This window comes from Psammomys obesus, unplaced genomic scaffold (assembly GCF_907164565.1).
Source record: "Psammomys obesus unplaced genomic scaffold, mPsaObe1.curated_primary_1811, whole genome shotgun sequence".
NCBI classification, from domain to species: Eukaryota; Metazoa; Chordata; class Mammalia; order Rodentia; family Muridae; genus Psammomys; species Psammomys obesus.
In genome coordinates this window covers 51,064,751-51,078,140 of record NW_026585895.1, presented here as the reverse complement: position 1 = coordinate 51,078,140, position 13,390 = coordinate 51,064,751, and the positions used below count along the sequence as shown (strand labels likewise).

Genomic DNA, 13,390 nt, shown 5'->3' with positions numbered 1-13,390 from the left:
TGTGTGTGTGTGTGTGTGTGTGTGTGTGTGTGTGTGTGTGTGTGTGTTTTAAGTGACCAGGACCCAAAGTAAATACACAGAATAGTTCTGGACACTTCTGAATTAAGAGAATAGTACAAAAACTGTTTGCCTGGCAGAAACTGAAAAGGAAAACTTTAACCTGAGATACCTTCATTTCAGCCACTGTTGATCTCCAGTGTTTCTTCATTCATTTCTTCCAGCCAGAACAGAAGGGCAGTCTCAGAGACTTAGTCCAAAGCCTACCATAGCCTCACAGCCACAGGATAGCTCTTTCCTCTAGGGCCTTGGTTCCCTGACCTGTTGGAGGTTGGTGGTTCATTGGCACCTCAGGATATCCTGGCAAAGTAGCCATTTTCACCTAGTGAAGGATGTGAGCTGGCTTCTAGCCTGGTCATGTAATGCTAACTCTCCTGTTCTGCCAGCTGTAGCCAGGCCAAAGGGCACTCTGACAGGGAGCCCAAAAGCCTTCTGGTCTTCCCACTAGGTTTGTCGAAAGGAAACATGAACTGAAGTCCCAATAGTATTTTGGGTTCCTACAGAACCACAATTGGTTTCACCTGAGAGCCTTACTTAAAACAGAGGCTGTGAGCCATACCACAGTGGACAAAGTGCCCATGGCAGATGGCAAAGTTCTTCAGGACGGTGGCTTTCTGCACCAGTGGTATATGAGTGTCTCAAAGGCCCTGGGAGTCTTTATGACTTGTATGTCTGGGGCTGTCATGACAAGCAGGGCTAGGCCAATTAGACAAGTAAGCAAGAAGGAGAGCACACTTATCACATGGTTCTTCTCTCCCGTAACACTGTGAGAACTATGGGTCAGGGCCAGGTTGGGGATGGTGTTGGGCCCAAGTTCAGATCCTGTCCCTTCTTTGGGACCTATGTGCTAGGCTTGGCCTCCAAGCGTCTAGTCTTCTGAAGGCCATGGGAGAGAAAAGGACCTTAACCAGGACAGTCCTGTGAACACTGTAGAGTTTGGCTCCAACTCCTACCCAGAAGCAGGTGCTACCGTAGCCCAGAGCCTATAGTCAGCTGATGCTAAGAGCTCTAGTGCCGGTAGGCCTTGTCTATGTCCAGCATGACACAGCACAGCCACCCCTGAGACAGGGTTTCTCTGTACAGTGCTGACTGTCCTAGAACTCATTATGTAGACCAGGCTAGCCTTGAACTCACAGAGATCTGCCTGCCTCTGCCTTCCAAGTACTGTGTTAAAGGCGTGTGCCACCAACGCCTGGCAAGTCTGAACTACTCTTTGTTTTACACATGAGTTTTTTTTTTAACTTCCAGCCTGTGGACTATGGCCCTGGTGTTAACCAGCACACTAGCCATTGGCTCTTGGCAGTGGTCCTTGGTGTATTTGTACCCATTCTTCCAGAGATAGATGTACATATTGGCCCCATTTCTGCTTTCTTGCCTGGCACTTTTCTAGAAAGTCCCAACAGAACAGTGAGTTAGTCAATTAGAGAACAACTATGAGGCTGAGCACAACACAGGGACCAGGCCCCATGCAGCCCAGATGTGAGAGCAAGCAGATACTCCTGGCCACAGTGTAATGGCATGAAGTGCCACTCCTATCCTTGAAGCTCCTCCACCCAGCAAATGGGGAGGTATGAAAGAAGGTCGGGGAAGCTGGTCTGTGCCCAGAAAGTGAAGTTCAATAGTACTGTATGCACCCAGCCATCCATTGGGCTTTTCCAGGTCCAGTGTGGTGAACATAGCTATCCCTGGGCTAGCCCACTTGGTCTCACATGGCATCCTATTTTAATATCTAAATGCATGGGGAAAACAAGTCATAGCAATCAACAGGGCTCTAGGTCTTTGGAGAGGCAGGAGTCCTTGGCTGGCAATAACCTTTCTGTTTGGAAGGGGTGGGTGCTACCCACCTAAGGCCTCCAGCCTCTGGAGCTTTGGGCCTCACAGCTGCCCTTGCCCTTTATGGGCAGCAAGCTGCCTGCTGAGCCTTCCAGCACACAGCCACTTCAGCATCCCCTTAGGACTTAGAATGGAATTTCCCCAGATTTTTTAGTTACTGGACCTTGTCATCTAAAAGTACTACCACTGTGAGAGCATGCTGGCAAGTTTGGACTATTATCTTTGCCCATAGCGGTGAGGAGCCATTGAACCATTAGGCCTTAGGGCAGCATCTATGCTAACCCAGAGGTGGTATAGTCCAGAGCCTGTGTGCCCAGGCCTCTGCCCCTTACCAGCACAAAAGTTACTGAAGTTTGATTCCTACGCTGGGCCTCAGACTCTCCCACTGTCTGGTTCCCAAGCAGCCCATCATTAGTAGCAAGTGCCTATGAGATGAAGGATGCAGGAGACAGGACCCTACCTTGTTCTCCCTGGCCTGATCTCAGAGAGGACTTAGCATTCTACCCATGCTGCAAGCCATAGCCCACACCCTGGGCTCTACCTAAATGGCTTCTTTGTGTCTCTGCAGACCTAGTGCTGTACTGTGAAGCCTTCCTGACCACCTACAGGACCTTCATCAGCCCAGAGGAGCTCATCAAGAAGCTGCAGTACCGATATCCTTCCCAGGCTTGTAGCCCCTGAGATCATTTTTATTTCTTTTACACCATTTCTAACGATGTCATTGAGGAGCCTAAGGCTAGGCATGTTGAAGTAACTAACTTGCATAGTCCCACCAGCCCTCAGGTTCTCAGCCCTTTGCGGGTTAGCTGCTGCCAGCCTGTTCGTGGAGACACTGCCCCCTCAAGACCCGGGGTAGCTCTTTCACCTTTGCATTGGGAGCCCAGTTCCCACTCTAACCAACCTGGCCCTGACTCAAAAACAAACAAACAAAAAAAAAAAATGGTTGAGGAAAATGAAATGCCATGGAGGGCATGGGACAGAATGCTGTTGCACTCTGGGGGTGGGTGAGACCACTGGGTAATTCTGAAGAGAAAAAAAAAAAAAAAAAAAAGACTGAGAAATGTTGAGAGAAAGAAGGAGGTGGGTGGCCCTGCTGAGACCTTTCTGTAGGTTCTCCACACTGAACCCTGGGTGTCCAGCCAGTGGGGACCAGTGGACTGAAGAGAGGACCAGGCTAAAGAGAAGAAAACTCATCCAGGCATGGTGGTACATACCTTTGATTCCAGCACTCAGAGGCAGGCGGATCTCAAAGTTTGAGGCTAGCCTGGTCTACAGAGTGAGTTCCAGGACAGTTGGAACTACACAGAAAAACAGAAGGGGGGGGGGGGTATGAGAAAGAAAGAAGAAAACTCAGGGGAGAGAAAGAGAGAAGAAAACTCAGTGGCTTCGAGGCAGACCTGGCCCTTACTGGCCTTAGCCAGGTAGCAAACAGCTCCACCACAGCTAGGCTTTGCCCCAGCCCAGGACCCTTGGGGATTGCTACTCCCTGTGTCTTTGGAAGAAGTCTGCCTGTTCCTCTTTCTCTGTATTGGGCCTGCCTGGGAACCACAGCAACTAGGCCATCTCCCAGCCACATAGCCTGTGACTGCCATCTGCTGGACAGTTGCTGTCACTGGGGCAGCTCTCCACCTTCCTGTACGCCCTGAACCCTCTCAGGGGCTCCTCCGTACCTCCTCTCCTCAGTCTGACCCTAACTAACCGCCCTGTTCTGTCAGAAGAGGTGTGCACATTTCCCATCTATGGACTCTAAGCACCTGCTAGAGCCTGGCCTAACAAAAGACTGTAAGCTGCGTCTACCACAAACATGTCAAACTGACATGCGTTTGCTCATGGGTTCCCACTTGTCTGTGAGACCATTTTTGTATCTGTTACACCAGTGAGAATGGGTAACTGCATATTCCCACCTCCAACCTCTACTGCCCCCCTGTTTCTCAGCCCTTCCCCACTTAGCCTCAGCCAGCAAGTTCCTGGAGGCATTTCCTCCTCAAGACGTGGGGAGCACTTTGTTGGGGGCCAGGTAGACCATCCGTATGGGGTGGCTGCCCTTGAGTGGCAAAACCCAGGTCAAGGATCATTGAGGAGTAAGGGAGAGCGTGAAGAGCTGATGGGGACAGGGCAGCAGCAGGAAGCCACCGTCTCCAAAGCAGACCCCGGCTTCAGCGGTCATGAGTCAGGTGCGAGGGCTATCATGAAGTGGGGGACACCTGTAGAGTCTGCTGTCTCCAGAAAGAAGGACCAGCCTGGCTTTCCAAGGCTCGAGCTCCCAGGATCATCCATGCCATTGTGGCTACATGACTGACGATGTGATCTCCAGATGGAAGCCAGTAGGATGTAGAGAGAAGCCTTTTGGGTTTGTTCACTTTCCAGGCCCTGGGTCTTTGAGGGTGTCTAGATAGGGACCTGCTCCCTGCACCTGAGGCCCAACACCATGACCCTCAGTATGTCAGCACTCGGGTCCAACACACAGACAGACAGAGGATGCCAGAGTTGGTCCTCGGTTCAGCATTCAGGAGCAGCTTCTGGAGCCAGTGGCCAGAGCTCGATTCTGGCTTTGAACATCCCCACTGCACATAGACCGGGCCTTTGCTTCCATAAGCTAATAAGCCTTCACTCACAGGGTTCTCAGCACCATAAATGGCTGATGGGAGGGGGGTCTCAAAGTTAGCATTCTGTGCAGTCCCTGCCTTATGGACCTTAATCCACACTTCACATATGAGAAGTTCTCTCCCTTTGCTGATACGTTCAAAAAGCGAGTCAGCAAGAACACGTTCTTTGTGCTGGTGCGAGTAGTGGATGAGCTCTGGTAAGTGCCTTGCCCCATGGTCCCAGGAGTGGGTGGCAAATGCTCAAGCCTGTGTGCATTGCAGCAGGCCTCTAGCAGGCCATAGGGGTAGTACAGGCTTCCTCACCTGGATCCGCAACCATTACATTCCACCCACCATGGGGGTACGTGCCCCAGCACAGAACAGAGTGCTGCCCATTGCTTCATCCCAGCTCAGAGAGTAACAGACACGACAGATGGGGTGGGGGGTGGGGTTAGCTCTGGAGTTCCTTGTAGGGTGAGCCCCTGCCTTATCTGGGACTGTTATCTTAGTTCACAGTAAGACACACCCATCAGCATAGTGGGGCCAGATGGAGGCCGACATGTGGAGGAGGCTGCATCTTCACAGGCTCGCCACAGCCACAGTCTGTGGCTCCTACCTTTTCCAGGCATAACTGGCTGGCCTGTTCTGGGGGTAGCACCTCTGAACCCTTGCCCTCCAATGGCTTCTTACTCTTGTGTGCTGGCTCTATGATGTGAAGGTCAGGGATGGAGGAGCTCAGTGGAGATGAGGCTCCTGTCTGACATCTCATCACCCCAGGGTTAGAACAGAAACTTCCCCAAGGCAGAAAGCAGCAAGTATATTGAGTGAGTTGTCAGGACCTATTGCAGAAAGGCCACTCCCAGTGCTGTGGAGACAGTGAGTGAATGGCATCCCCAACTGGGGTCCTGGCCTGCCTTTCACCTAGTGCTCTTGGCCCTTAGCCTGGTGGAGCTGACAGAAGAGATCCTGAAGCTGCTGATGGAGCTAGTCTTCCGCCTAGTGTGCAGTGGAGAGCTCAGCCTGGCCAGAGTACTTCGGAAGAACATTCTGGACAAGGTGGACCAGAAGAAGCTGCTCAGGTGTGCCCATTCCGACCAGCCTTTGGCAGCCAGGGGTGTTGCAGCCAGGTGAGGAGCCAGTATCAGCCCACAGTGCAGGTCAGACTAAGTACAGCAGCTGCCTTTCCCCATAGCCCTGTGATGAGGTGCCTCATGGACAGATCCTGGGCTCCCATGGCTGGTCTCTCCCTTGATCCCTGTGGAGCAAAGCCTCACAGATTGCCAGAAAAACAAATGGAGCTGCATACACAGGAGACGAACGTGCTCTGGGCTGTGCTCAGCTCTGGATTCCCCAATACTCATGCCTCCCCCACATACACCTCGTGTCATCCTTACTTCTAAAAGCCTGGAAAAAGTTTCTCTCTGCCGGCTGGTGGTGGGGTGTCAGGTGGTGTGTGTAGGGAGCCAGTTACCCTGAGTGTAGCCCTATGGCCCAGAAGAGCCCATGGAGCTAAAGCTACAGCACTGTCCCCAACCATACTTCTCACCATTCTGTATTCCAGGCCAGGGACCTTGCATGATTTTCACAGCCACGAGATTGCAGAGCAGCTGACACTGCTGGATGCTGAACTTTTCTATAAGATAGAGGTATGCACTGAGTGGCCCTGCGAGGGGAGGCAGCTCTGCCTAGAAACTGCTGCTGGCTGTCACGAAGGAGAGCCCCACCCCCAGACCAGGGGTCTCGGAGACTGCAATATGGTCTGCTCTGTTTCCACCCAGATTCCTGAAGTTTTGCTTTGGGCCAAAGAGCAGAATGAAGAGAAGAGCCCCAACCTGACCCAGTTCACGGAGCACTTCAACAACATGTCCTATTGGTGAGAAGGAGCCATAGCACTTCTCAGGTGGTTTGGTCAGGGGCAGCCCAAACTTCCTTGGCAAAGAGGTTGAATGGTCAGTCCTCGGATCTTTCCAGAACCTTGGGCACTAGCCTTGACTATGGGCAACAGAGAAGGCAGAGCTGGTTGGGGTAGCACCATAGACTACAGTTCAGGGAGGCGTGCCACTCTCTGCAGCTGCTATAAGCCACCAGGGCTAGAGCATCTGACTGCCTGATACAGACCAGCTACTTAGCAAAGAAATGGAGTGTTAAGGCTTTGATTTGTTCCTGAGGGACACAGGAACTCTCCTCCCCTCCTCTCTACATAGTCCTGGCTGTCCTGGAACTTTCTCTTTAGACCAGGTCTTGAACTCAGAGATCCATCTGCCTCTGCCTCCTGTGTGCTGGGATTAAAGGTGTGGGCCACCAACCCAGCTTATCTCTGAATTTTTAAAGCAAAATAAAAGCTGTCAGGGTGTGTACATCTATCACCCGGTCATTTTTTCTTTTCAAGATGTGACTAGGTGCCACCGCCTCCTACCTCATCGTCCCTGTCCCACCTGCCTGCTGTGACCCCAGGGAATGGTCTCATTGCTTCATGGAGGCCTTGCTTCTCCCCTGCATGGGAAGTGCCCTCCCCTCAGCAGTGGCCACCATTCCAGTCTGAGTGTACTGGCTTCTAGGGCAGATAGGAGCTACCTAGCCTCCTGAGCCTTACCTGGATGCTGTTGTGAGCTGCCAGAAGCCCCAGGCAGGCTGGAAGTACACAGTACCCTTTGGAGTCATGATTTCTGACATGACCCCGAGATTAGGGGCCAGGGTCATGCTTGGGCTTCAGGCTCCAGATGGATAAGAACTTGTAGCCAGCTGGCACGGGGATCACATGTATTTCATCGACCAGGGCCACTGAGCATATGGTCAGCTCAGCTGTTGCTTCTCTGGCCCTTTCCTGCAGGGTACGGTCCATCATCATGCTGCAGGAAAAGGCCCAAGACCGGGAGAGGCTGCTCCTCAAGTTCATCAAGATCATGAAGGTAACTGCTCAATGCCCATAGCTCTCCCCACCCTGCCTGCGGACGCTAGCGCCTCCAGCCCTGCACTGCCCTACCCCTTTCCTCAGCACCGCCTCTCTGTGCAGCACCTGCGCAAGCTGAACAACTTCAACTCCTACCTGGCCATCCTCTCAGCGCTGGACTCGGCACCCATCCGCAGACTGGAGTGGCAGAGGCAGACCTCAGAGGTGGGTGATGGGAAGTCTGGGCAGGCTGGAGTGGACCTGAGCAAGACCAGGCATGGATCCACATCCGACACTCACCTCTGTGTGATGTACTTCAGATCCCATGTGTCTAGTCTCTCCAGTCAGCAGGTTGTAGGGCTTTCGTGATCGGTTGTGGGATTGTTAATGCTCCCTGTGTCAGGGCTTCAGCTTCGCCTGCTAAATCCAGCCCTTCCGTCCAAAATGGCCTTTCTGGGCTAGGCACTGCGTTAGGACTGGTGGGCAGGTGAGTGCTAGATGAAAGGACAAGTGAGGCCAAGAAAGGGTTCTCTCTGAGAACACGTACTCATACGTGAGTGCACAAGGGCATTTCCCACAAACAGGCCTGAGGCTCTCTACCACAGAGGTTTAACTGACACTGTTAAGAGGTGTCAGCAGGGCCTGAGTCTGGCATGTTATAAGTACCTGGCATTATCACTTATCAATAACCCACCTCTATCTTACAGGGCCTGGCTGAGTACTGCACATTGATTGACAGCTCATCCTCCTTCCGAGCCTACCGGGCTGCCCTCTCAGAGGTTGAACCCCCATGTATCCCGTACCTGTGAGTTATCTCCCCTCCCACACCTGATAGTACAGACATCCCCGTTTTAGTGGAGGTTTTTTGTTTTCATATTAAGCATGTGTCCACGTGCACGTGTGCACGCCTGGGTATCTATGTATGTACCATGTGTGTACAGAAGCTCACAGAGGTCAGAAGAGGGCATGGGGTATTCTGGAACTCGAGTTACAGGTAGTTATGAGTAGCCGTGTGGTGTTGGGAACCAAACCCAAGTCTTCTGCAAAGACAGTAAGCTCTCTTAACCTCTGAGCATCCGTCCAGATCCCAGTTTCGATTGTAGTCTGTTTGACTGTTCAGTTAACAGTTTGACATTTGCAACCACTACCCTGTCCACCCCTATAGCTAGGTCAGCCTCAGTCCTCCATAGCCAGGATTTACAAGTGCTGAGCTGGTTCTTAAGGGATCCACAGGGGCCTCTGACCCAGAGTGAGGCAGCAAGGTTTCATGTGGGTTGGAAGAACACCTAAATCTGCTCTGGCTTACTCTAAGGTTCAGCAGCTGCTTGTCATGGACCAAAGTTGTCATCAGATTCTAGTGGCAAAGCCAGCTCATAGCAAAACAACTGCCTCCTGAGTCTGTTCCCAATACAGTAACTGACTTCTGCCTTCATCCCTCAGAGGCCTGATCCTGCAGGACCTGACCTTCGTTCACCTGGGAAACCCAGACTATATTGATGGGAAAGTGAACTTCTCCAAGAGGTGGCAACAGTTCAACATCTTGGACAGTATGCGATGCTTCCAGCAGGTGTAAGTTCTGCCTGGTACCAGCCTGGCCCCGCTGCAGGGAGGGGCATGACCAAGAGGGCAAAGAGCCTGCTCTGTGGGGTAGAGTTTAGTCTCTGCTCCCCTGGCTTTTATCAGGACAGCATGGGGAAATCCACATAAAGGGCTCTCAGCTCTTTGTCTGGTCCCTGGCCTGGCCCTGGCCCTATGGTGGCAGCCAGCTTATCCTCCAATTACAAGTCAGGAAGCAGGTACTCTCCAGGCCTTAAGAAGGAAGCTGACAATCTGACCTACCTGGTTCTAGTGTGGAAGGGCAGACTTGGACATCACAGCCCAGTCAGGATAACCTGAGTGGACCATGTGCTAGATGGGTCTGTGCAGCCTTCTCCTGAGGAGCTGCGGTAATGGTGTGGGAGGCCCGGGGCTCGTAGTGGGCTGCTTACACTGTCCTGCTGCATAGCACTGTTGTCCCCTATTGGGTTAGTAGCAGTGACCCTAGCAGGCGGTTGATCGTGAGGGCCCACGGTGGTCTGGGTTGTACCCTGTGAGGTTCTGGTCTGGCTGTTCGGCTAGCCCTGGACTCACTGACTGTCCCTTTCCCACCAGGCACTATGAAATCCGGAGAAACGACGACATCATAAACTTCTTCAACGACTTCAGTGACCACCTTGCCGAGGAGGCCCTATGGGAACTCTCTCTGAAGATCAAACCCAGGAACATAACAAGGCGGAAAACAGACCGCGAAGAGAAGACCTAGGAGCAGGCTGGCTATGAGAACGCTCGAGCAGCCAGGAGAGGACCTGGAGCGTCCCAGCCTCAGAGCCTGTCCTTCCATGGCTTGGCTGTGTGGCAGCGCCCAAGCCTACTGGCCGGATTCCTGCCTCCCCCCTGGTGCTAAAGCCCCAGGGTTCACAACGAGCTGACCGGCAGGCCTCAGGACTGGCTTGTGCACTGGTGGCCCCTGGTCTGGTTTTGTTTCCTGTTTTCTGTCTGCTGCCTCCTGTTCTCTACTGTCCCCTCCAGTTGGAGAGCAGCAGAGATCCAGGCAGCAGACCAGGGGAATGGCGGGCTTGACCCCTCCCAAAGCCACCCTAGGCTTCTTAAGTGACATAAGAATAGAGGCCCCAGGTCCCTTGGGTGGGCTGTCCTCCAGTGTGCCTGGAGTCAGAAGAGATGGGAAGCAGAAGATAGAAAAGGGCCATGGCAGGAATCTTTTGCCATTTAAACATGGAGGATGAGGCATTTAGACCCAGCCCAGAAAGTATGATGGGTACTAGGCAACAGCCACAGAGCTGGCCCTCCTCACAGTATTGGCTCCAGACTTGTCCTGCCATGCCCGGCCCACTAAGACCACCTGCTGGACCGTGCTGGCCTCCAGAAGCATCTTCCGTCATGTTCCCCCACCACTGGTCTAGCCCCAGCCCACATCATTGGTACTCTGGGGATCAGGAAGCAGAGGCAGAAGGGAAAATTCGTGCTGATCTGGGCCAAAGCTGTGCTTGTGAATGGATCAGAGTGAGAATCTTTAGTGACCTGGGGAGAGGCAAGCAGCCCCTCCGTGCTTGCTGTGTGCCTTAAATGCCGCCTCCTGTCCCTTCCAGGCCTATATGCTTCCCTCCTACTTTGCCCAACCCCTAGCAGCCAGCAGGCTCCTAGTCCCTTTTTGCTGCCTGGGAATATCTGTTATACCCAAGAGGCAGAGCAGGCCTAGGATGGGAGGGCCTCCAGGATCCTCCTGACTCCAAGGCAGAGGGCCTCTTCCCTTGGTGTAGAGCCACCCACTGCTGCTGAGGTTGACAATCTGTTCAGGGCTCGGTGTTGGGGTCTCCCTGGCTGTGGCTCCATGCCCACCACTTTGGGCTAGTTGACAGGTGCAGGTCAGAATCCAGAGGTGCTGCTGGCCCTGCCCCATGCTGCAGTTCAGTGCTGCATGGACAAGCACCCATTTCTTCTGGCCATGGGGCTTGGTCAAGTAGATACCAAGATCTCTGTGCTTCCTCAACCCAGTTATCACAGCAGAAGGAAAGAGCAAGAGCTGCTGGCCGGGTCACTCTGAACCCTTCCTGGGTCTTTTAGCATCTTTTATCAAAAAGAAACTATGGGCTCTTTTCCCCGCCCCCTCCTGTTTATTTGTGCTGTAAATAGAGAGGGGACATCTGTGGACAGCCCCTTGGCCGGCTCCCCTCTGGCAGCAGCCGCCCATGAATTGTTTAAGGCGTGTATGTGGAGTCAGGCTTGTGAGCCGAGTAGTGTGGGTCTTTGGTTTGTTCCCTTTTTGCAGGTCCTTTCATTTCAGTCTTTGCCTCCTGCTTCCTGTCCTTCACCAGCTCTGAGTGCTGCTGTGTTGAGTGGGGAGCAGTGTGCATACAGGCCCCTCCTCCCAGCCTCCTCCATAGCACAGGCCAACAGTCAGGCCTAGCCTACTGGTGCTGCAGCAGACAGAGCAGGCTCCCAAGCATGAGCTGGGCGGAAAGGAAGGCTCACCTTCCAGACCCAGAAGAGCTGGGCCCTCCTGCAATCCTGGGCCTTTGGCAGGCTAGGCAAAAGGCCAGGGCAACTCTGGAGTCTGGGGACCTCGAAGTGCGATGTATGGGTTTAACTTATTAGCCAACAGGCTTCCACAGTCACCTGCCTCTGGCTGCAGCTGAGCCCAATGCTCACTGCAGCCTGGCTTCCACGTGTCTGTTTCTTGGGGGTTGGAGTCTGGGGGAGCTGTGAGAATCAGTCTTTGTAGACATACTCAGCAGCATGGACAGTTGAGTTGGCCTTACCTGCAGGTATGGTCTGGCCAAGGCTAGGGCAAGCAGATGCCACATCTGGCTGACCCTAGAACCAAGACACCTGCCCCACGTCTCCCAGTGTGACACTGTAATATAAACCCCCACTAACCTGTCTGACAGTGCATCTTCCTACAAGCGCGCAACTTTTATATAAAAGAAAAATAAACAGACAGAAGCCTGTCTGATGCCATGTCTGTGTCCAGGCTCTCTGTGCCAGTCTGTTTGTGACAGCTGGAAGGCTAAGGTGGGGTCTCGGGGCTCTGGTAGACTTTGGGAGAGAACTGACTCCTGCAATTGGTCCTCTGACCTACACACACTTTCACATGAGAAAAAAAATAAATACACAAGCACCAGACACACCCAAGAGTTATGCTACCTTACCTACCCTCCGAGAAGAGCCATCCAGGGTAGGATTCAAGCACCAGGCTTTGAAGCTACTGCCTTCACAGTGGCTTCTGCATGTCATTCATTCCTGTGACTTTCCGAATACAAGTGCTGAGGAAGACAGCCATGAAATGTCCTCAGACCCTAGGAATGAAGTGCCCCCCCCCCCCAGGGGGGGACAGCTCACAGCCAGCACCTGAAAAGGGGCTGGAGAGGCTGCTCAGCAGTTAAGAGCACTGGCTGAGCCAGGGGCAGTGGCACACACCTGTATTCCCAGCACTCTGGGAGGCTAAGGCAGGTGGATCTCTGAGTTCAAGGTTAGCCTGGTCTAGAGTGAGTTCAAAACTACACAGAGAAACCCTGTCTCAAATTTTTTTTTAAAAATTAAAAAAGAACACTGGCTGCCCTTGCAGGGGACCTGGACACCCAGCACCTATGCGGTGTCTAACAGCCATCCGAAACTGCAGCTCCAGGAGACCCAGTGCCCTCTTCTGACTTACTCCAGCACAAGGCGTGCAGGTTGTTCATGTGCGTGCAGACAAAACACATGCACAAAAACCTAAAAAAGGAAGTCTGAGCCAGACGTGGCTGGTGGTGCACATCTTTAATCCCAGCCCTTGAAAGGCAGAAGCAGGTAGGTAGATCTTTATGATCTCTGGGCTGCAGTGAGACTTTGTCCCCAAAAAAAAAAAAAAACAAAAAACAAACAAACTGGATTAAAAGTCAATATAGTTATCATAGCAATAGAATACATTTCGTAACTTTCCAGTCAGGTCCAAATTATGATGGGGGGGCGGGTGTGTGTGTGTGTGTTGTGCGCTTAAAAAACTAGGGGTACAGCACTTGATAAATTTTTTTAGTCTTTTTACAAAGGTGAAAAAGGCAATTTACCATCCACACTTCTATTCAGTGTTACAGTGCTTACAGTTCTAGCCCATGCAATAAAACAAGAAAAACACACCTGGGATTAATTCCTGAAAAGAAGACAATAAAATACATGGATTATAACATCATGTGAACATGAATTTCAGCCAGACGATGTGGGCTTTAAAAAGACAAAATAGCAAGACTTTTAGCTCTAATACTGTCATTTAAAAAAACAACAACAGGGATGCTATTGAAATGTGCTAGATTGTCTACCCATACTGATGTAGAACTCTCATCTCCTTCTCCAGCACTGTGTCTGCCTGTGTGCCACCATGCTTTCAGCCATGATGATAATGTACTAAAACTCTTACTGTAAGCAAGCCCCAATTAAATGTTTTCTTTTATAAGAAAAAAAAAAAAAAAAAAAAAAAAAAAAAAAAAAAAAAAAA

General features: G+C 52.0%; 1 protein-coding gene across 1 annotated transcript in view; it reads left to right on the top strand.

Annotated features, from left to right (window-relative positions):
- Nucleotides 1-10,518, top strand: part of Rapgef1 (Rap guanine nucleotide exchange factor 1) — a 114,291-nt gene extending 103,773 nt beyond the window's left edge. Inside the window, exons 18-27 of the mRNA XM_055600073.1 lie at nt 2,459-2,547; nt 4,605-4,693; nt 5,417-5,602; nt 6,037-6,121; nt 6,254-6,348; nt 7,306-7,384; nt 7,489-7,590; nt 8,073-8,170; nt 8,806-8,934; nt 9,517-10,518. Coding sequence (XP_055456048.1) covers nt 2,459-2,547; nt 4,605-4,693; nt 5,417-5,602; nt 6,037-6,121; nt 6,254-6,348; nt 7,306-7,384; nt 7,489-7,590; nt 8,073-8,170; nt 8,806-8,934; nt 9,517-9,667 — 1,103 coding nt within the window. The 3' untranslated portion in view covers nt 9,668-10,518. The remainder of the gene's footprint in view (nt 1-2,458; nt 2,548-4,604; nt 4,694-5,416; nt 5,603-6,036; nt 6,122-6,253; nt 6,349-7,305; nt 7,385-7,488; nt 7,591-8,072; nt 8,171-8,805; nt 8,935-9,516) is intronic.
- Nucleotides 10,519-13,390: the final 2,872 nt, after the last annotated feature.